We start from the raw sequence: 21846 nt of genomic DNA, 5'->3' as shown, positions 1-21846 counted from the left end.
GTTAGCCTGGTCCGGACCAGGCTAACTTCACAGCTAAATTGCCATGGTAACTAAGGCAGGATTGCTTCAATTTTCTTTCGCGAAACCGGATCATGGATAAACATATCCAGGTTTACTGGCTAAGTTAATCTGCCGAGCTAACTCAACTTTTCGTGAAACCGATTCCTGGATAATTTAAGCCAGGATAGCCGATTAAACCCGGTTTAAACCCGGTTTATCCCTAATCCAGGTTTCGTGAAATAGACCCCTGGTAGGATAAACATTGTTACCGCCACTGGAGTTACGAAGATTGTCAGGTGCAAATAAAAAAAGGTTTTTGATGGTTCAAAAGCACAGAGGTGTATTATACCTACAGTTGAACATTTGTTTAAACCCCTTTATGGAAACCCCAAACCCCATGGAAAAACAAATATGCACTCATCACAAAAACCTCCGACAGCTACACTTCATGGAGTACATCTTTTGTACCAAATTAACCAAATTAACCGCATTAAAGTAACAAAAAAAAGCCAAAAAGTAACAAACCCCGGGAAAAAAATGAAATTTTCGCATAACACATAAATCCCCTGCCTGAATTAGTCATGGGTGTGTTTGGGCGTTACTTTAACCAATCACGGTATCGGCTGCCATTCCCTTTAAGATCAGCACAAGACGCAGCGCTATTTTCCGTGCATTAAAGGGATATTTCACTTTCAAAAAAACTTTTGGTAATTTTATCGTCTACTCAGGCTTTTGTGAACCCCCCAGACAGTTTTTAAGTTGCTTGATTCAGTATTTAGATATTTGATATTCATTTTAACAGACACGCCCCCTTCCTATACAAACCCATTGTAACTTCAAACTTCATTTTAACCATGTTAGATTCATCAAAAACACCCGTCCTTGGTTCTGGTGACTCACCCTGCCCTCCTAATGCGTGAGGGGGCCGTGTTTTTCCGAACATTTTTTTCATTTATTTTATTTTATTTTTTTATTGTATTTTATTTTTTTCATTTTCCAAAAAACATATAAAAAATAAATGAAAAAAGTAATTGAAAAAACACGGCCCCCTCGCGTATTAGGGGGGCGATATGAGTCACCAGAACCAAGGACGGGTGTTTTTGATGAATCTAACATGGTTAAAATGGAGTTTGAAGTTACACTGGGTTTGTATAGGAAGGGGGCGTGTCTGATTAAATGAATATCAAGTATCTAAATACTGAATCAAGCAACTTATAAACTGTCTGGGGGGTTCACAACAGCCTTAGTAGATGATAAAATAACCAAAAGTTTTTTTGAAAGTGAAATATCCCTTTAAGCGGTGAGACCAAAAGAGAAATAAACCTCACATTGAAAGGAGAGATGATGTCCAAGTGCCATCACAATCACTGTAACCTGTAACCTCTCTGTCTAATTATGTGACCGTCTCATGTCCAAAACACATCTGTGATATCTCTTGACAAACCAACAAATATTCACATTCTCAGTTGCCTATTATTAAGCATGTCTATTAAGCATATGGTATATATTGTACGTTGTATATTGTATCTTTTTGTATTGAAGGTGTTGCATTGAATTGTGATGTCTTTCTATCATACTGTGTCTACAATACCTTTTTTCCCCCTTGCCCTGTTATCTGCATCTTAACTGCTGAGCTGTCTTCGGTGACTAAATTTCCCTTGTGGGATGACTAAAGGTAATTATCTTATCTCTCTCACACACACACACACACAGCGGCTCACACACACACACACACACACACACACACACACACACACACACACACACACACACACACACGTTTGTTTTACAATACTTGTGAGAACATCAACATTTTAGGAAGCCGATTTTATGATTGATTTATGATTTGTTTGGGGGCATTTTTAACGTCTAAAGCCGAAAAAAAGCAGATCTAAGCTCACAACGTGTCGCGCTGTGAGACGTTGTGAGCTTGTAGATTGGCTATTTTCCAGTGTTTGACATCGCCGCACAACTAAGTATGAAATACGGAAAAGCATAACCCTCTAAACCTAACCTCTAAATGTCTAATCCTAACCCTAACCTCAACCTGAATCTTGTTCTAATTGTAAACGTATCTCTGAAAATTATTTCAACAAAAACAATTTTTTTTCTTGCGAGGACCAGGAAACTGGTCCTCACAATGTCTATTCCTCCAATTCTACTATACTTGTGGGGATGTTTGGTCCTCACAAGTATAGTAACACACACACACACACACACACACACACACACACACACACACACACACACACACACACACACACACACACACACACACACACACACACACACACACACACACACACACACACACACACACACACACACACACACACACACACACACCCCCCCCAAGCACTTGACTCACTCATTGATGTACTGTGAGAAGATGAGATTGGGGGAGGTTCCTGGCAGGGTGGCGATGCCTCCTATGTTGGAGGAGTATGCAACCCCCAGACACAGAGCCTTGCACAGCATGCGCTCTCTGATGCTCCTCCCATGGGGGCTCTCTGTGGTGACGGGCACCGTTATCTGCAATACACCATGTTTTATTAACACTGTTTACTCACGTTCACCTTGAATTAACCCATTTAGACCAAAAACGCATCTGTGTCATTTTAAATTTATTTGGCTATTCACAAATAGCAGCTCAAGTGGCATGCTATGAGCTTGTAGATCTGCTATTTTTTTTTTAAGAATCTAGAAAATGTGTGCAAATCTTTGAATATATACTGTATGTATTTTTAAAGCGGAATGTGGAAAATGTGTGCAAATCTTTGAATATATATATACATTTGTAACTCAAATCTTTGCTTCTGGGGATTCTACAAATGTGTTCTAAATCAAAAACAAAATTTGGAAAGAAACTTATGTTGCTATAATCAGTGGTTCTTCTTTTTCATGTCAAGGGCCCCAAAAATGTATTTGGCCGCGGACCCCCATCTCAAAATATGTTGTTCCAGGGACCCCCCAGAAGCAAAGATTTGAGTTAAAAATGTATATATATATTCAAAGATTTGCACACATTTTCCACATTTTCCCCCCCAAAAAATAGCAGATCTACAAGCTCAATGTTCGCTTAAAAACATTTATATATAGTCTATATTCAAAGATTTGCACGAATTTTCTGGATTTTTCAAAAATAGCAGATCTACAAGCTCATAGCGCGGCACTCGGTGCCGCACTATGAGCTTGTAGATCTGCTATTTTGTATAGCTAAAGTATAAAATAATGGTTAAAGTGGTTACACAAAAGCATTCCCGGTCTTAACGGGTTAATCCTGAAATGCTGCGTTGTTGTTAGTAGGAATAAATTCAGAAGCACCCCGGGAGGAAGTGGACAAAGAAAAGTTCCTGTTTTACACAAAAAAATGTAGGTGTTGCCCCAAGAAAGAGGCAATTTTTTTGTATCGAATAGGTTCCCAGATCGAAAAGCTCACAACGCGTCATTTTTTTTTTTTTTTTTTTTTTTTTTCAATACTGGGAGCGCCATGAAAGACGGCCGCATCCGTACGCGCTCTGTAACATCGCAACGTTTTTCCATCTTTTTAGTATTTTTTAGCCTTCTCCTTTTTCCCTACACCGTCGCGTGTCTAAGGAGTTATGACAGACAAGCACTTATGGACATCAGCACAGCGATTACACACAGAATTCCGGACTTTTTCGCTGAAAACCTTCCACTCGGCTGGGAGGGGGGAGGGGTTCCCTTTGTTACGGCTGGAACAGAAAGTTACCCGAGGCGACGAAAAAGACCGTGGCGTCGAGGGACAAGAGCAGGTCTCCTCGTAAGGACAACAAAACGTGGATATAAACCTGCACTGCCTTCAATCCTGCTAGCGAACGTTAGATCTCTGTGTGAATCAAGAACTGTGACCACTATGGACGACTTACTGGCGCGCGTTAAATACAACGCAGAGACGAGGAGCAATTGTATTGTTGTGCTAACAGAGACGTGGCTAACGGAGTTAGCATCTGATTCTTCCATCACTCCCCCTGGTTTCACCGTGTATAGAAAAGACAGAGACACTGTACTAAGCGGTAAGCAACGTGGGGGGGGAGTTTGTGCCTTGATCAACAACAACTGGTGCAAAGATGTTAAAATCCTAGATAGTCACTGCTCACCAGACCTTGAACTTTTAATCATAGCCTGCCGTCCTTTCTACCTACCACGCGACTTCAGCATTGTGATTGTAGCCGTTGTTTACATTCATCCTGGAGCTAATAAGGACACAGCTATGAGGGAATTACACCAGGCGATCAGTGCACAAGAAAATCGCCACCCGGACTGCGCAGTCATCTGCCTAGGCGACTTCAACCGGACAGACTTAAAAAAGGTCTTTCCCAAATTCCACCAGCATGTCGCCTGCAGTACCCGTGGTGACAATATTCTTGACCACTGCTACACGCCCTTCAAGGATGGATACAAAGCCCTCCGACGCCCACCGCTAGGAAGCTCTGACCACGACGCCATCCAGCTGCTACCTGCCTACAAACAGAGGCTAAAAAGGGAGCCGGTCGTTGAGAAGGAAATCCGAATCTGGTCTGAGGACACAGACGCTATGCTACAATCCTGCTTCTACCAGACTGACTGGGGGATGTTTAAGAACGCCGCTGGGAATAACATCAACGAACTCTCAGACTCAGTCACTGGCTTTATCAGTAAGTGCATAGATGACATAGTCCCAAAAAAGACAGTTCGGATCTATCCCAATCAGAAACCATGGATGGACAGCGGAGTACGTGCACATCTGCATGAACGGGATGCTGGTTTCAAATCTGGCGACGTGGAAACGCGCAACACGACGCGCGCGGCCCTAAACAGCGCCATCAGGAAGGCGAAAAAGGCCTACACAAAAAAGATGCAAGACAAACTCAGCAATGGCGACATCAGGAGCACATGGCAGGCGGTACACACCTTGACAGACTGCAAAACAAGAACCAGAAGCGAGGTGAACCCGCCTGCCTGCCTCCCCAACGAACTGAACACTTTCTACGGCCGGTTTGAGATCAGCTCCAACCGCGGCAGCCAAGCGGGGCCATCAGCAGCACCAGCAGAGGACAACCCTCTAACCATCTCGGAGAGAGAAGTGCGTACAGCCTTCACACGGGTCAACATCCACAAGGCAGCCGGACCTGATGGGATTCCAGGCCGGGTCCTTAAGACATGTGCAGACCAGCTGGCGGGTGTCTTCGCTGACATCTTTAACCTCTCCCTCTCCCTGGCTGTGGTCCCTGCAGGGTTCAAAATGTCAACCATTGTGCCCATTCCCAAAAAGGCCAAAGTGACATGCCTGAACGACTGGAGACCTGTTGCTCTCACCCCGATCGTCAGCAAGTGTTTCGAGAAACTGGTGAGGGAATACATCAGCTCCACGCTACCTGCCTCGCTGGATCCGTGGCAGTATGCATACCGCAAAAACAGATCCACCGACGACGCTATTGCCATGGCTCTCCACACCGTCCTCTCGCACATGGACAACAAGCTGCTGAAGGACAAATATGTACGTATGCTGTTCGTGGACTACAGCTCAGCATTCAACACCATTGTCCCAGCAATACTTGACAAAAAGCTCAGAGACCTAGGGCTACACCCAAGCATGTGCGACTGGATACAGGACTTCTTGTCCAACCGACATCAGGTGGTGAGAATGGGCAGCATCACATCCGACCCCCTGACCCTCAACACCGGAGCACCCCAGGGATGCGTGCTGAGCCCCCTCCTCTACTCCCTGTACACGTATGACTGCATAGCCACACATGTCTCCAACACCATCATAAAGTACGCGGACGACACGACAGTGATAGGCCGAATCGTCAACAACGACGAGTCTGACTACAGAGAGGAGATCAAATCACTAGCACGCTGGTGCCGGGAGAACAACCTCTCTCTTAACGTCGACAAGACCAAAGAACTGATCGTGGACTTCAGGAGGCCGCGGAGAGACCATGCGCCCATCCTCATCGACGGTGCTGCAGTGGAAAGGGTCAGCGAGTTCAAGTTCCTCGGAGTACACATCGAGGAGGACCTCAAATGGGAGACGCACTCCACACACGTGAGGAAAAAGGCTCAGCAGCGACTGTACTGGCTCCGCCGCCTGAAGAAGCTCGGAGTAGGACGTCGCATCCTCAGGCTGTACTACAACAGTTCTGTCGAAGGCATCCTAACAGGCTGTGTCACGGCCTGGTACGGGAACTGCACTGCCCGAGAAAAGATCAGCCTACAACGAGTAGTGCGATCGGCAGAGCGGATAATGGGAATCGAGCTCCCAGCGCTCCAGGAACTGTACAAAAAGCGGTGCGTGCTCAAAGCCAAGCGCATCATCAAGGACAAGCACCACCCAAGTCACAGACTGTTCAACCCCCTACAACGACCGCGACCGGGCAAGGGGCTCTACCGCAGTATCAAGAGTTCCACCACCAGGTATTGGTGTAGTTTCAATCCGGCTGCTGTCAGAATGCTGAATGGGGAATAAGCCTGGATGAGGCATAGGCCTTGTTCAGCAGCCTTTTCTTTTTTCTGGCTCTTCCTGAACACACCTGTGGATTATACCAGGGACAATGACTTGGACTTTAGCCCCCCCCTCGGACACACCTGTGGACTACACCAGGTACAAATGACTTTTTGTTGCACTCTCTCATGGAGCTACTTGCGGATTATACTAGGGTCAGTCCACTCTAGGTGGACACGCACTGACCTTTTGCACCTTAATCCCTTGTATAACGCACTGACTTTTTTTGGTCTTTTTTATTGTGCTCCTTTTCCTCTAAGCACCTTAACGTCCATTGTCTATCATGCACAGTATAAGTATAACATGCACAGTATACAATACATTGCTGCTATGCTCAGGCACCTTAGTTTAGTTTTTTTTAGTTTTTATTATCTCAGGTAATTTGTAAATATGTAGATAACTTGTCTGGCCTTCTGTTGCTCTCTTGTTTTGATCTCCTTCCCACTTACCCCCAACCCTCTTCTTCTCCCCCCCCCCTCTTCTTTCTATGGAAACTAACGTTGCGATGGGAACGATGTACAAAAAAGAATTTCACCCACTCTTTTACCTTGTAAACCTGTGATGTGACAATAAAACTGATTCTGATTCTGATTCTGATGCGATCATGTGACATGGCTATTTTCGCCCATGTGACAATACCGTATGAACAGTACAATTAAGTGGTTAAATAATTTGATCATAAAACACATAAAAACTAGTTTTAAGTTATTATGTACTCTTGTACCTGATAGTATAATTGTATTACAGTACTCTGGTTAGGGGTTATTCACCTCGACATGATGATGGTTCCTCACAGTGACCTTGTGCTTCTGGATACTGATCTGTACTGAGAGAGACAACAATGCTTGATCCAGGCCAGGGGTGATGCAACTTTGATGATGGAGAGGGCCACTATATTTCCTCACTCACTCCAGAGGGCCACATTGCATATATTCACTCATTGCACCTCTTATCTCCGTATTTTAACTTTTTTCGTGAATGAATGCCGTACTTCGCCATTCTATGTCACACAAAAGTAGCAAAAATAGCCGATCTACAAGCTCACAACGCGTCGCAGTGTTTTGAGCATCTAGATCGTCTATTTTTGCTATTTTTGAATTGGAATCCTGAATTCGTTTTAGCTATTTTTGAATTGGAATCCTGAAAAGTAACATTTTTATATAATTTCAAATGCATTTAGTTATACTTATGGATCCTTATGTTAAAGGACGACTTCACCGCTTTTCAACCTATCTTCATATAATTGGTCCTCACTAATACTCATGATAAAATGGTACATTTTTTTCTACTCGGTCTGTGTCTCAGAGGAGGGCTGTGGACAGTTCAGAGTTCCGTCTACCAGTGACATCATCAATGGGGAATCCAAGCTAATAGAAACTGCAGGCTTTCTATTCCTGGAAAGTTGCAATGCAATAAAAGAAGCCATTGTTCTCGTGTTAATAAAAATCGAAATAAAAAATGTGAAATCTTGTTGGGAAAAAAAATCATGCCTAACGATGATGTCACTGGTAGACAGGTTTCTGGACTGTCCACAGCCCTCCTATGAGACACAGACCAAGTATTAAAAAATTGTACCATTTTATCATGAGTATTAGTGAGGACCAATTATATGAAGATAGGTTGAAAAGCGGTGAAGTCGTCCTTTAACTTTTACTAGTCATTTAAGCTACTAATATAGACTGAAGCAATCAAAGCGGGTCATGTTTGCATGTTTGGAATTGCAACAGCTGAGATCAATAATATGTCACTATTCCGATATTAACCTGCGGGCCGCATTAAGTGAAGGTGTGGGGGCCGCATGTGGCCCCCGGGCCGCCAGTTGCCCATGTATGATCCAGGCCGCGTCTCCAGGCCAGTCAGCCAACCAATCAAAGCTGTGGGACGTTAATGACGTGTTGTTGTTGAGGTGCTAGACATTTCAGGAGCCAAGTGGCTGTGGGCACATTCCAAAAAAATACAACGTCCATGGAGCCAAAAAAATATGGCACACGGAGGGGTTGTCCTACACAGTATGAATTAATTTAGCTTAAGATTGAATAATGTACTTCACATACCTCATGTTCTCCTCCATGTCAACATGCCCAGCGGTCTCTGCACAAATTACAGACATTAGTCAGTTAATGACTGATGCTAATGGCCGTCATTACAGACTCCAATTGTAGCCATTCTGGTCATTAACAGAAACACACTGAGAGCATGTACATCCTCACATAGCTCTTCATTCTCATTGAGACGTTGAAGGTGGTATGAGTTGTATATTTTTTATGTTGAATTAAGTCTTAAATATTAATTATAGTAGGCTAATCGTTGCTATTATAGAGTGTTTGTTCCCGTCTCTCTCCAGCTATTTAGTAAACACAAAATTACATTTTCAGGTCAGGACACTCATTTCCTCCAATCAGGATAGTGAGGGAGAGAACTTATACAGGATACAGATTAAACAAGAGAAATTGGAAGCGATGACACAAATAAATGAGCTGGAACTGGAACTGGAACACTATATAAAAATTAAGCTGATAAATAGATACTATCTCTCCTGGTTGGATGAAATTGGTAACCCACCTGAGACCCCTGTTACTGAACAAACACTCTATAGGAGTTCTCATGATTGATGGGCTAAATGATTGATAGTGAGGAACCAAATGGACCCTTGTCTGTGATTCTGAGAGTTATGGGGTCTGTGGCCTTCATGTATGCCAAACTGGGGTTTGGTATGCAACCAGTGGTGGAAAGTAACTAAGTACATGTACTCAAGTACTGTACTAAAGTACAATTTTGATTTTTTTTTTTTTTTACTTTACTGGAGTATGTCCAATTGTCAGTACTTTTACTTCTACTCCACTAGATCTCACAGACAAATATTGTACTTTTACTCCACTACAATTATTTGACAACTTTAGTTACTAGTTACTTTGTAGATTTGGATTATTATTACAAAACATACTACATTAACCACTTCAGCCCTATATACATTTCGGCCATTTGAAAATAGCCGATCTACAAGCTCACAATGCGTCGCGATGCGACGCATTGTGAGCTTGTAGATCGGCTATTTTCAAAAGATTTGAAAACTTGAAACTTGAAACTGCATAATGAGCACTTTCACTTTTGTACTTTAAGTACATTTTGATACCAATACTTTTGTACTTTTACTCGAGTAAATGTTTAATTCCGGACTTTTACTTGTAACAGAATATTTCTACATTGCAGTATTGATACTTAATATATATATTTTTTTTTAAATAACTTTTTCCACCACTGTGTACAGCAAACCCCACAGGTAATTGAGTTAATAAAAAGTGAATGTTTTGTAGCCATGGAGTGGCTATACCGTTGAGCTCCAGCCCAGGGTTGTGGTGCTGGTGGGTGCCTGGTCGTGTCACCTCTGCCTCCTCTGGCCTCACAAGGTGCTGGATGACGGCCTCCACGATGGGCATGACCATGGTGACCGCCGACGTGTTGTGGACCCACATGGACAGGAAGGAGCACCCCGCCATGAACCCCAACAACAGCCTTATTATGGAGTGTTGGAGGGTTGAGGAAGGTCATATAGGGTTAATGATGAAGCAATAATAGTGCAGCAGATAACATGCAATATTTATGGAGAATTGTTGAAATGGTGATACATGCGTGACATTTGGTACAAATCATCTTTGGAGGTCACTCTTCGATTTAACCCATTCAATCCGGGAACGCATCTGTGTCATTTTAATATATCTTTGGCTATTCAAAAATAGCAGATGGTGTAAAGTAACTAAGTACATGTACTCAAGTACTGTACTTAAGTACGATTTTGAGGTATTTTTTACTTTACTGGAGTATTTCCAATTTGCAGTACTTTTACTTCTACTCCACTGCATCTCAGAGGCAAATATTGTACTTTTACTCCACTACAATTATTTGAAAACTTTAGTTACTAGTTACTTTGTAGATTTTGATTATAATTACAAAAGATGCATTACCCACTTCAGCCCCTATATATATTTCGGCCATTTGAAAATAGCCGATCTACAAGCTCACAATGCATCGTGATCTTGTAGATCTGCTATTTTCAAAATACATTTTATTTTTATACAAACTTGTGAAATGCGACATTCTACATACTGTACTGAGTAGCCTACTTTAAGTACATTTTGATACCAATACTTTTGTACTTTTATTCAAGTAAATTCAGAATTTCTGACTTTTACTAGTTTTTTCTTTTTTTTCCCACCACTATGCATGACTCACCATGCAGGGTTGACCCCGACCAAAGTGATCAGCTTGAGAGCGATCCTCCGGTGGAGCCCCCACTTCTCTATGGAGGTGGCCAGGCAGATGACTCCTATCAACAGGAAGTGGAAGTCTTTGAAGTACACCCTCGCCACCTGAGACAGAGAGGGAGAGGATAAGAGACAGGAGAGGAGCCATGTAAAACACAGAGGGAGAGAGAAGAGACAAATAAGGAAAGAGATCGTGAAAGGGAGAGATGGGGGGAGGGGAGGTTTATCAGGTTCCGATTCTACAAATGTCTTTTAAATCCTAACAGTTTTTTGAATAAACTTATGTTGCTATGTCAGTGATTTTCAAACTTTTTCATGTCAAGGACCCCAAAATGTATATGTATTTGGCCGCGGACCCTCATCTCAAAATATTTTGTTCCAGGGACCCCCAGAAGCAAAGATTTGAGTTACAAATGTTCGCTTAAAAAAGTATATTCAAAGATTTGCACATATTTTCTCGATTTTTCAAAAATAGCAGATCTACAAGCTCGTAGCGCAGCACTCGGTGCCGCTCTATGAGCTTGTATATCTCAAAGTGTAAAATAATGCTTTTTAGCTAAAATCTAAAAATGACACAGATGCGTCCCAGGTCCATTTCCAAGCTGTTGTCTCAATTTTGGGCATGTCATTATAGGCGAACATTTCCAAAACATTTCAAGAAATAAAAAATAATTATATTTCTTTTGTTGTTCAAAAACAATAGCAACAACCTCACAACACATCACCATGCGACACCTTGTGAGTTGTAGATTGTCAATTTTCGCTATTCATTATGCAACTAAATATATAGGGCTTAAGTAGTCTGGCTACTGTAATAGAATCTTTAGAATGACAATCTGTTCTATAACCATTGCTGCTCTATCTGTGTATTTGGACCATAGAGTTAACTTCACTTCACTGCAGGAGTCTTGTCACAGATAGCTAGTCAACAACTGTTCCAAGCAACAAAACATGTCCACCACTCTATTGTCTTTCTAGCTGGTTCAGCAAGACCATTGTTGTTGTCTATACGTGTACCATGCCTGCCCTGTACATAGAATATACCATTCAAGGACAGCATTTGTTAGAGTGGAACACTATAAGAATGGACTGAGAATGTTTTAATGCTCAGAATCTTCTTCAATAAATTGTACACGTCACCCTATGTCTGGAACAGTATTATGTTCCATAATACTAACGCAAGACTATGTCTCAAGTGGTTAATGTTATAACATTCAAGCAATGATTTCTTTCCCTATAGAATAACTCCCTTTCAGGGAGTTATTTTTTTTCACTCACCTCAGAGGACGTCATGATGCCAAGGAGAGGGAAGAGCAAGGCCGGCAGCAGGGCCGTCACAGAGAGAGGCAACGCCTCTGTCACCCAGTAGACGGCCATGAGAAACAGCACAAACGCACATTCTGACACCTACACACACACACACACACGCACACCCACACACCCACACACACACACGCACGTAATACAAGAAACAATACAAGGACACAAATATTTACAAGGTACTGTAAAAAATGTACAGTGAGTAAATCTTGGACAATTAACCAAACACCCCTCAGGGTTTACAAGTGACGGCGTCTTCACCATATTTGGCGGCTGCCAATAATAGAAGAGATTGCACAGAAGTTTGCAAGCTGTATAGCTGCTTTTTTCGTTGGAAGCCTCTTACAACCAACCTATACGCACATGTCCTAGGCTGCCAAAGTAGATTGCACCTGTGTTTACCAACGCACGCACGCACGCACGCACGCACACACACACACACACACACACACACACACACACACACACACACACACACACACACACACACACACACACACACACACACACACACACACACACACACACACACACACACACACACACACACACACACACACACACACACACACACACACACACACACACACCCCTAGTTATAGATCACTGTTTCTCAAAATCAGGTCTGGGGACCACCAGGGGTCCAAAATGTTTTACTTTTTGGGGGTCTAACTCTGAGTGTCAGTGGTGTAAAGTAACTGAGTACATTTACTCAAGTACTGTACTTAAGTGCAATTTTGAGGTACTTTTACTTTACTGGAGTATTTCCAATTTTCAGTGCTACTACTCCACTACATCTCAAAGGCAAATATTATACTTTTACTCCACAAAAATTATATACTTTGTAGATTTTGATTACTATTATAAAACATACATTAACCACTTCAGCCCTATATACATTTTGACCATTTGAAAATAGCCGATCTACAGGCTTACAATGTGTCGCGACGCATTGTGAGCTTGTAGATCTGCTATTTTCTAGATTTCTATACACTTTATACAGTACATACAAAACTTGTGACATGGCATAATGAGTATACTTTTACTTTTGTACTTTAAATATATTTTGATACCACACTTTTGTACTTTTACTCAGTACATTTTTTATTCCAGACTTTTACTTTAACAGAGTATTTCTACATCGCAGTATTGATACTTTTACTTGAGTAAAGAAATTGAGTAATTTTTACACCACTGGTCAGTGTACAAAGGGAACCAAACGGACCCTTAATAAGCCCAATGCATACTACACCAGAACAGGCGAAATATTCTGTTGTACAACAGTGTTGACTGTTGAGTGCTGCAGTGTCGAGTACTGAAAGCAGCCCGATCTACAAGCTCACAAGTGTGGGCTTGTAGATGGACTAACCTGTAAGGCCACTGTACTCGGTATAGCCTGTAACTGTAACTCAGGTTAACTCAGGTTAGTGGACTCAGTCAGGTTTATCCTACAGCCAGTAATCCTGACTGATACTATATCAGTCAAGACTGCACTGTTGACCCGATAGCACACACACTGCCCTCATCAGTGGGACTTCGTCGACTAAAAAACTATGACGAAACATTTTCGTCGACTACCTTTTTTCACTGACGAAAACTAAATAAAAACGAAGCTATGGTGACTAAAACTATATGACTAAAATGCATGTTGACAATTTCGTCAACAAATAAAAACTAGAGTAAAATGTTAAGGAAGGGCTGGTGGAGAAAAGATCCAGTAGAACTAAAAGACAGGTAGTTTTACGCTTGGTTGCGCTCATGGTGTCACGTAGATCAGCTATTTTTGGCACGCAGCTAAGTATGAATCAGCCATTAAGACGCTATCACGGCCTGCTAAGATGCATTTTAGTCCACTAAATTAACTGTAGATTTAGTCGACTAAAACCGTATGATATTTAGTCGACTAAAACTAGACCAACACTAAAACATTTCAGATGACTAAAAGGTGACTAAAACTAAATGAAATTTTATTCAATAGACTATGACTAAAATTAAATAAAAAAATTATGTCAAAAGTAACATTAAATTAATTGCAGTTTTTGAATGACTGTGTCATCCCTCTGCTATCTGTCCGCATTTCATGTCTCTCTCCTCTCCACTGATATTGTCAAATAAAGGCTTAAAGGGATAGTTCACCCCCAAAATGACTTTTTTTTCCTATCGATTAGTTAGTCACCCCATGGAGACTTGAATTCATGAATATTCTTTAGTTTTTGTCACATTCCTAAGCCAATAATTTGCTGACCGGCAGAAGTTCCGGCAGGAGACACAAAGAGTCTCCTTTGTGTCTCCTACCGGAACCGCTGGCTATCGGTTCGCTGGTCATCAAATTATTGGCTTAGGAATGTGACCAAAAAAAAATGTATATCCATGAATTCAAGTCTCAGTGGGTGACTAATCAATAGAAAAAAAGTATTTTTTTGGGTGAACTATCCCTTTAAGGGGCCTCCTGAACTACTGCCTGTCACGCTTGTTGAATGTTAAGTGACGGAGCTGAAGTAATAAAAGCGTGTATATTACAATGATGGGAACAGTTATTATTGCCATCTTGTTTTGGTTCTTTTTGGCCTTGAAAAGAATAATCAAACTGAATTCATACCAGCGGGAAACTGGCTTGGTAATTCGCTGCACCCTGCAAAAACAATATCAATTTCAGAGGATAAGTGGAATTCAATCCAGTTAATGAAATTGACCTCCAGCTGCCTAGGGGCTGTAATTGAAAAATGGCCTCGGTTTATTACAGTCAAACTAAATGGGATTTTGTTTTCCCTTGGGGGGAAAAACGTAGAACACATTATTTTCTTCTTCCAGGAGGTAGATCAATAGATGCCTACAGCAGGTGTATCTGCAATAAGTAAGTACATTTTATTTATTGAGCTATACCTTTACAGTAATAGTCACAAAGTGCCTGGCATGTTTTAAAACACAAAAGCATATCATGTAATAAATCAAAAGACAAAATTCATAAAATAATCAATATTTTTTACAACCGACCAATAGATGGGTTTCCTGTTTGTAAACATGAGAGGATGATGCGTGCGCAGAGGAGGGATGAGCCTATAGAGGGCGCTATTACCCGCAGCAGCTCTGGCCATTGTACATTCATAAAAGAAATGGTCTTCACCGGGTTTAATGAAAGTAGATTAAATTATGCAGTTTGTAATATCTTCTTTACTCAATAAAAATGATTTGTCGGAAGTTGGATCTGTTTGTATATAATAGCAGCATTATGCCTATTATGCCTATAATAGCAGCATTATGCCTATCTAAATCCCGAACAAAACAACAGAGTGAAGGGCGCTTCCGGTTCGTTCTACCCCAAGCATGCGCAGATTGCGCACTCTGCTCTGTGATGACGTCGCGCGGAAACCCATCTATAAGAAGACAAAGCAAATCACAGAAGACAGGACACACAAAATAACTAAAAGCCTGTTTTAAACAGGTGAGCCTTTAGGGCGCGCTCCCACCAAGAGTTGGCTGGCCGCTGTTAAACGCAGGTTGTGCGCGGTCACAGTTTTTTGCAGCCAGCAGATTAAAAAAAACGCTGTGACGCACCTGTCACTCACACTCAAGATCGTCCCCGCAGCCCGCACGGCCTGCTGCCTTGAGCACCATGTTGCTTCCTGAATCTTGGGACGGTCCGCCTTCAACTCACCCGATTGGACAGAGGGAGAAAATCAGCGCCTGCCTCCAGCAGTTTTATGCTTAGTCGCGGAGAGCAGATAAACGCAAGGTCTGCGCGACAAGCGGAAAAATCTGCTCTTGCGTGAATCAACGCATTTGCATTGACAATGCATTGGCAGATTCTGCAAACAGCGGCCAGCCAACTCTTGGTGGGAGCGCGCCCTTAGCGGTCTTTTAAAACTGTCAACAGAGGACACCGCTCTTAGGTCCAAGGGGAGATTATTCCATAGTCTAGGGCAGTGGTTCCCAAACCGGGGGTCGAGACCCTCAAGGGGGTCCCCAAATTATTTTGGGGGGTCCCCAGATGATTAGCTTTATGTGCAATATTGTATTCTCACTCAACAGTAAACAAACCAACATACAGTATAAGCAGTGGTGGAAAGTAACTAAGTACATTTACTCAAGTTTGAGGTATTTGTACTTTACTTGAGTATTTCCAATTTCCAATACTTTTACTTGTACTCCACTACATCTCAGAGGCAAATGTTTTACTTTTACTCCGCTACAATTATTTGAAATCTTTAGTTACTAGTTACTTTGTAGATTTTGATTATTATTACAAAACATACATTGACCACTTTAACCCTACAGTATATACATTTCGGCCATTTGAAAATAGCCGATCTACAAGCTCACAATGCGTCGCATTGTGAGCTTGTAGATCGGCTATTTTCAAAAGATGTTTATACATTTGAAATAATGAGTACTTTTACTTTTGGTATACTTTAAGTACATTTTGATGGCAATACTTTTGTGTTCTTACTCAAGTACATTATGAATTCCAGACTTTTACTTGTAATTGAGTATTTCTATATTGCAGTATTGATACTTTTACTTGAGTAAAACGTTTGAGCACTTTTCCCACCACTGAGTATAAGTGTATACAGGGTCTGCCTGTGTGTGAAGACGGTCTCACCTTGGTCCCGACAACCAGAGGCAGAGGAAGCAGCAACAGTGGGGTGAAAACAAAGACAAGGACGTCCCGATAGTTCCACAACCTTCTCATAAATAACTGCCACATCTCTGCAGCATGTCACAACAACTCCTCCTCAACTGTAGAACAACACAATGCCCCTGGACTGAAGCCTTATCTGTTCTGTTCCATGTATCATCCACCAGTTAACCTCTCATAAAAGTTTATTAGACACTGAACTTTTCAAGGAAAAAAACCAAGGGAAAAGAAAACAGGTCATCATCCTGGACACACAAGGATTGGATGTCTTTGCTGTCCCCTTAGTTTGACCGGCATTTATTATCACTCTTGACAATAAAATAAATCATCAATCAATAAAAAAAAAAAAATTTTATCCCACGATTTTGTAACCCATTATTTCACCCAGTGCCAATTTCCCATGTAATCCTGGGCGCTACTCTCCCTCTGCCAGCCTGGGGAGAGCCCAGAACTGAGCTCATGCCTCCTTCAATGCATGAGGAGCTATAGCAAGCCGCTTCGTATCACCTGACAGGGGGGAGTGTCCCCCGGTTGGACGTAGCGCGTGGTAATTGACTATATTAACACGGAGGGCGTTTTGTAAGAGCAAAATGACCACTGTGTGAATCAGTGGTGGAAGAAGTACTCAGATATTTTACTTAGGTAAAAATAAGCAATACCACAATATCAAAATACTCTGTAACAAGTAAAAGGCCTTTGTTCAAAATGTCACTTGAGAAAAAAGTACAAAAGTATTGGCATCAAAATATACTTAAAGTACCAAAAGTAAAAGTACTAAAATGTTTGAAAATAGCAGATCTACAAGCTCAAAACGTGCCGCGATGCGACGCGTTGTGAGCTTGTAGATCGGCCATTTTCAAATAGCCTAGGTATACATTAGGGCTGAAGTGGTTAATGTATGTTTTATAATACAATGATTTATATCTGCAAAGTACTGTAACTAATAACTAAAGTTTTCAAATAATTGTAGTGGAGTAAAAGTACAATATTTGCCTCTGAGATGTAGTGGAGTAGAAGTAAAAGTATTGAAAATTGAAAATATTCCAGTAAAGTAAAAATACCTCAAATTGTAAGTACAGTACTTGAGTAAACATACTTAGTATACTTTATACCATTATGGTCACTGGTCAGTAGACCCTGTATAATGTTAAATGATTGCAACGTGGTGTTTCATGTTTTGCACATGCTTATTATATGGTTGGTTGGGCAGTAGGAGACACATTGGGCCCATTTAGTTCTATAAATCAGTGATTCTCCAACTAGTTTTTTTCCATGGCACCCCTAAATTGCGTTGTTACTTTATATAGCACTTTTATGTCATATTACAAAACGTAATATGTAAATCTTACACACTAAGATACAGTATATGTCATGAGGAAAACTTCATAGTATCCGTTTCCATTAAGTATACGTTATACTTTTACATTTAACCCCTTGAACGCCGGCATCCCGATTCTGTGGGGAACGTTCATCAAAAATAGCAGATCTACAAGCTCACAACACATCGCAACGTGACACTTGTAGATCTGCTATTTTTGGCAAAGAGATGTGGTGTAGAATGAAAAAGAACGCACCAAGGACTCCGGTCCGTTTTACTAAGTACAGAGGGTCTGAGTGGTTAAACTGAAGTGATATTGATTAATTAAAAATATTATCAAAGTATTCTGCGGCATCCCTGGACTTACAGTATGTCACGGCACCCACTTTGAGAAACCCTGGTGTAAACCAGTGGTTCTCAAACTTTTTAATTTCAAGGACCCCCAGTTTGGCATGCATAATTAGGCCACGGACCCGCTTAACTCAGGAATGGAACCAAATGGACCCGACATTCGTACAATGTCAGAGTTACAGACAGTAATTAAATGGGTGAAGTCATCCTTTTAAGTATTTTAAAGCGTGCACTCCGATACTTTACCTCAAGTACCAATTCAACAGAGCAACTTTCAACATAATAATAGTAATATAGTAATATTTGACCAGCATACTTTTACTCAACTACTGGGGTTGATTCAGTACTTTTACTTTTAATAAATCTTCTAGTGTATGATCTGCTGAATGCTGACTGTTACAAACACACGTCTGACTCACTTTACTCTCATCATCTTTAATAAGATCAAATACATCAACAGACATCATCACTGTCACATAGAAACTATAGCATTCAAACCTGATTCATAAATGACAAACATTACAATATAAAACATGTTATCAGTAATAATCATATCAAACATGTCACCATTATACCAATAGAATTACAAACTGATTGTTTACAGTTATACGCTACAACATAAAAGTATGTTATCAGGAATTATTTTTATCTGTTAAACAATCGTAAAGCATGATCTGTCTGTCTGTCTGTCTGTCTGTCTGTCTCTGTCTGTCTCTGTCTGTCTCTGTCTGTCTCTGTCTGTCTCTGTCTCTGTCTGTCTCTGTCTGTCTGTCTATAATACCAACGTTCTAACTGTACAGATCTTCCCTGGTAACATCTTCAGAGACATACCATCATCATCAACAGTCAAAATGAATGGAAACAGTGTCTCAGTGAAAGTGTGTGTGAAGGTGTATAGGTGTGTGTCAGAATCAGGATCAGAGAAGGACAGCTGTCCTCTGTTCCACTCCAGCTGGACTCTGTTCCAGTCCAGCTGGACTCTGATCCTCCGGGGTTTCTGATTCACTGAGAGAACAGTCCACTGATAAGGCTCTGATGAGAATTGTATGTATTCACCCTCAATGCACCGTATAAACCATCGTCCACTCCCTCTCCCTGCCTTCCTCTGGTGAGACTCCACACACACACCTACTTCCCAGCATGTATTGTCTCCAACCTCAACATCCCAGCTGTGAGACCCTGAGTTAAAGCCCTCAGAACCCAGGACTCTGGACCAGCAGTCAAACCTCTCTGGGTTGTCAGGAAGATGCTGTTCCTCTCCACATCTCACACTGGTCAGATCACCAGACACCATGAGTCCAGGACTAGCAGTGTTGGGGTCCAGGATGACAGGAGTGTAGGAGACAATGTCCTTCATCTTGTCCCAGACTCTGAAGGTCAGGTTCTTCAGGTGTTTGGCCTCGTCTATCAGCGCTCCTGTGACCGGCGGTGGGTCCTGCAGGCTGAGCTGGACTCCCTCCATCGTGGTCTTGTAGTTCTGCAGGAATGAGACGTGGTCGTCCGCTCTCAGCTGGTCCTCAGCAGCTTGGATTGCGTTGGAGAGGGTTTCCATTTCTCTGCTCAGACCCTCAATCCTCTCCTTCATCTTCCGACTCTTCTGAGCCTCTTCCTCCCGCAGAGCGGCGATCCTGGCCTTCTCTTCCTCCTGTAGGAACCGATGAAGATTCTGAAACTGTTCCTTAATCTGCGTCTCTGTGTTCCTGGCCTGAACCTTGATGTGATTTTCCGTTTTGTCGTAATTTCTTTTTACTTTATCAAAGACCTTCAGTTTCTCCTTTAAATGCTTCAGTGATTTCCGGACATTCTGTTTGCAACGTCCAGACGCTGTGTCCACGGGTACGACCTTGTGTCCGGCGTGTTTCTCTGAATCGCGACACACGACACACACTGGCTGTTGGTCTTTAAAACAGAAGAGCTTGAGCTTCTCACCGTGTGCGGTGCAGAGGACCTCAGAGCTCACCGACGAGGCCATTTTGTCTGCCGGTCACACTCTTGATTTGGAATGTTCTCTGAGGCTGTTACACCAGAGGAATACTAGAAGACAAAACAACAACAATAACATTATGAGTATCAACAGTATTAGTAGTTATAGTAGTAGTAGTGTTTGTAGCGGTTGTAGCATTCATAGTAACAGTAATAGTTTTAGCACTTTTTACCCCATTAAGACCTGGAACGCATCTGTGTCATTTTTTGATTTGAGCTAAAAAGCATTATTTTACACTTTGGCTATTCAAAATAGCAGATCTACAAGCTCATCTACGAGCTTGTAGATCTGCTATTTCTGAAAAATCGAGATAACTTGTGCAAATCTTTGAATATATATATATTTTAAAGCAAACATTTGTAACTCAAATCTTTGCTTCTGGGGGTCCCTGGAACAAAATATTTTGAGATGGGGGTCTGTGGCCAAATACATTATACATTTTGGGGTCCTTGACATGAAAAAGTTTCAGAACCACTGACATAGCAACATTTTGTTGAATCGGAACCTCAGGCCTTAATGGGTTAATAATCTTCCTGTTCTTACCTCAGTGGAGACTGTATCAGATAACAGTCTGTCGCTCTGCCAAATGATCCGTCCGTCTATTAATTGATCTATTTATTGACTGAATGATATCTGCCTCATGGTTTGTTTTGCGTGTCGCAGTCTCAGACGAGTGGATCTCAGTCTCATAAAAAGGCTGAACGGCTGAAAAAGGAAATGGACTTTGATTAATTTTCTTCTGCTAACAGGAATGTCACACACACACACACACACACACACACACACACACACACCCCCATGTAAATGTATTTGCGTAACCGAGTTAGCGGACACAGCTCAGACCCGTGTCTTTGATGGTTTTATTATACTAACACACAATACAAACACACTAACACTTTTAGGCCAGTAGGCCAGCAAGCCATTAGTAGTTTATAAACATAAGAAAAGGAAACAACAGCAACACAACGACAAATTACTGAGATTAAATATACACTCAAAACTATAAAACATATCAGAAACATATACATTTATCGTAGTGTAAACACGCTCTCAATTCTTACCGTCAGTCTCTCTGAGCTCGCAATGGAAAATGACGAACGCAGCAATAACACCCTGGTAACACTGATGCATGCGTAGAATACTTTGTCCTGTTAGTGAGCATCATCTCTATTCATATGGGTTTGGCCTACCCATGTGGGTGTAACCTTCTGTTGATTAATCATGTGACTTGTGTATTATTTCCCCAGCTCAGACACTCTCATGTGACTCTCATGTGACACATGCAAGTCCCCGGCTGTGGACCCCAGCACCACAGGTCAAAGCAGTGGCCTTTAGAATCTGTATGATATGTGTACCTATTATGATTAAATATAAACTAGAAAGGTGTGCTCCTCTGAGTGCGGGTCTCCGCCAGGCCGGGTTGTCTACCTAGGAACCGCAAAATTGGAATGGCCAATTGGAATGAAA

The 21846-nt window shown here is 41.8% G+C and overlaps 1 protein-coding gene across 1 annotated transcript in view; it reads right to left on the bottom strand.

Moving 5' to 3' along the window:
• The window catches only part of slc13a1 (solute carrier family 13 member 1), a gene marked incomplete at both ends in the record, with an annotated part of 38613 nt that extends 18246 nt beyond the window's left edge, over positions 1–20367 (bottom strand). Inside the window, 8 exons of the mRNA XM_080437257.1 lie at positions 2369–2532; positions 7279–7334; positions 9840–10021; positions 10739–10875; positions 12049–12177; positions 16691–16797; positions 19989–20040; positions 20146–20367. Coding sequence (XP_080293383.1) covers positions 2369–2532; positions 7279–7334; positions 9840–10021; positions 10739–10875; positions 12049–12177; positions 16691–16797; positions 19989–20040; positions 20146–20367 — 1049 coding nt within the window. The remainder of the gene's footprint in view (positions 1–2368; positions 2533–7278; positions 7335–9839; positions 10022–10738; positions 10876–12048; positions 12178–16690; positions 16798–19988; positions 20041–20145) is intronic.
• Positions 20368–21846: the final 1479 nt, after the last annotated feature.

The sequence above is a fragment of the Gymnoscopelus braueri genome (genome assembly GCF_963280865.1).
Source record: "Gymnoscopelus braueri genome assembly, chromosome: 9".
Classification (NCBI taxonomy): domain Eukaryota; kingdom Metazoa; phylum Chordata; class Actinopteri; order Myctophiformes; family Myctophidae; genus Gymnoscopelus; species Gymnoscopelus braueri.
The sequence above is the reverse complement of the archived record's forward strand: the minus strand, read 5'-3'. Positions and strand labels throughout refer to the sequence as shown.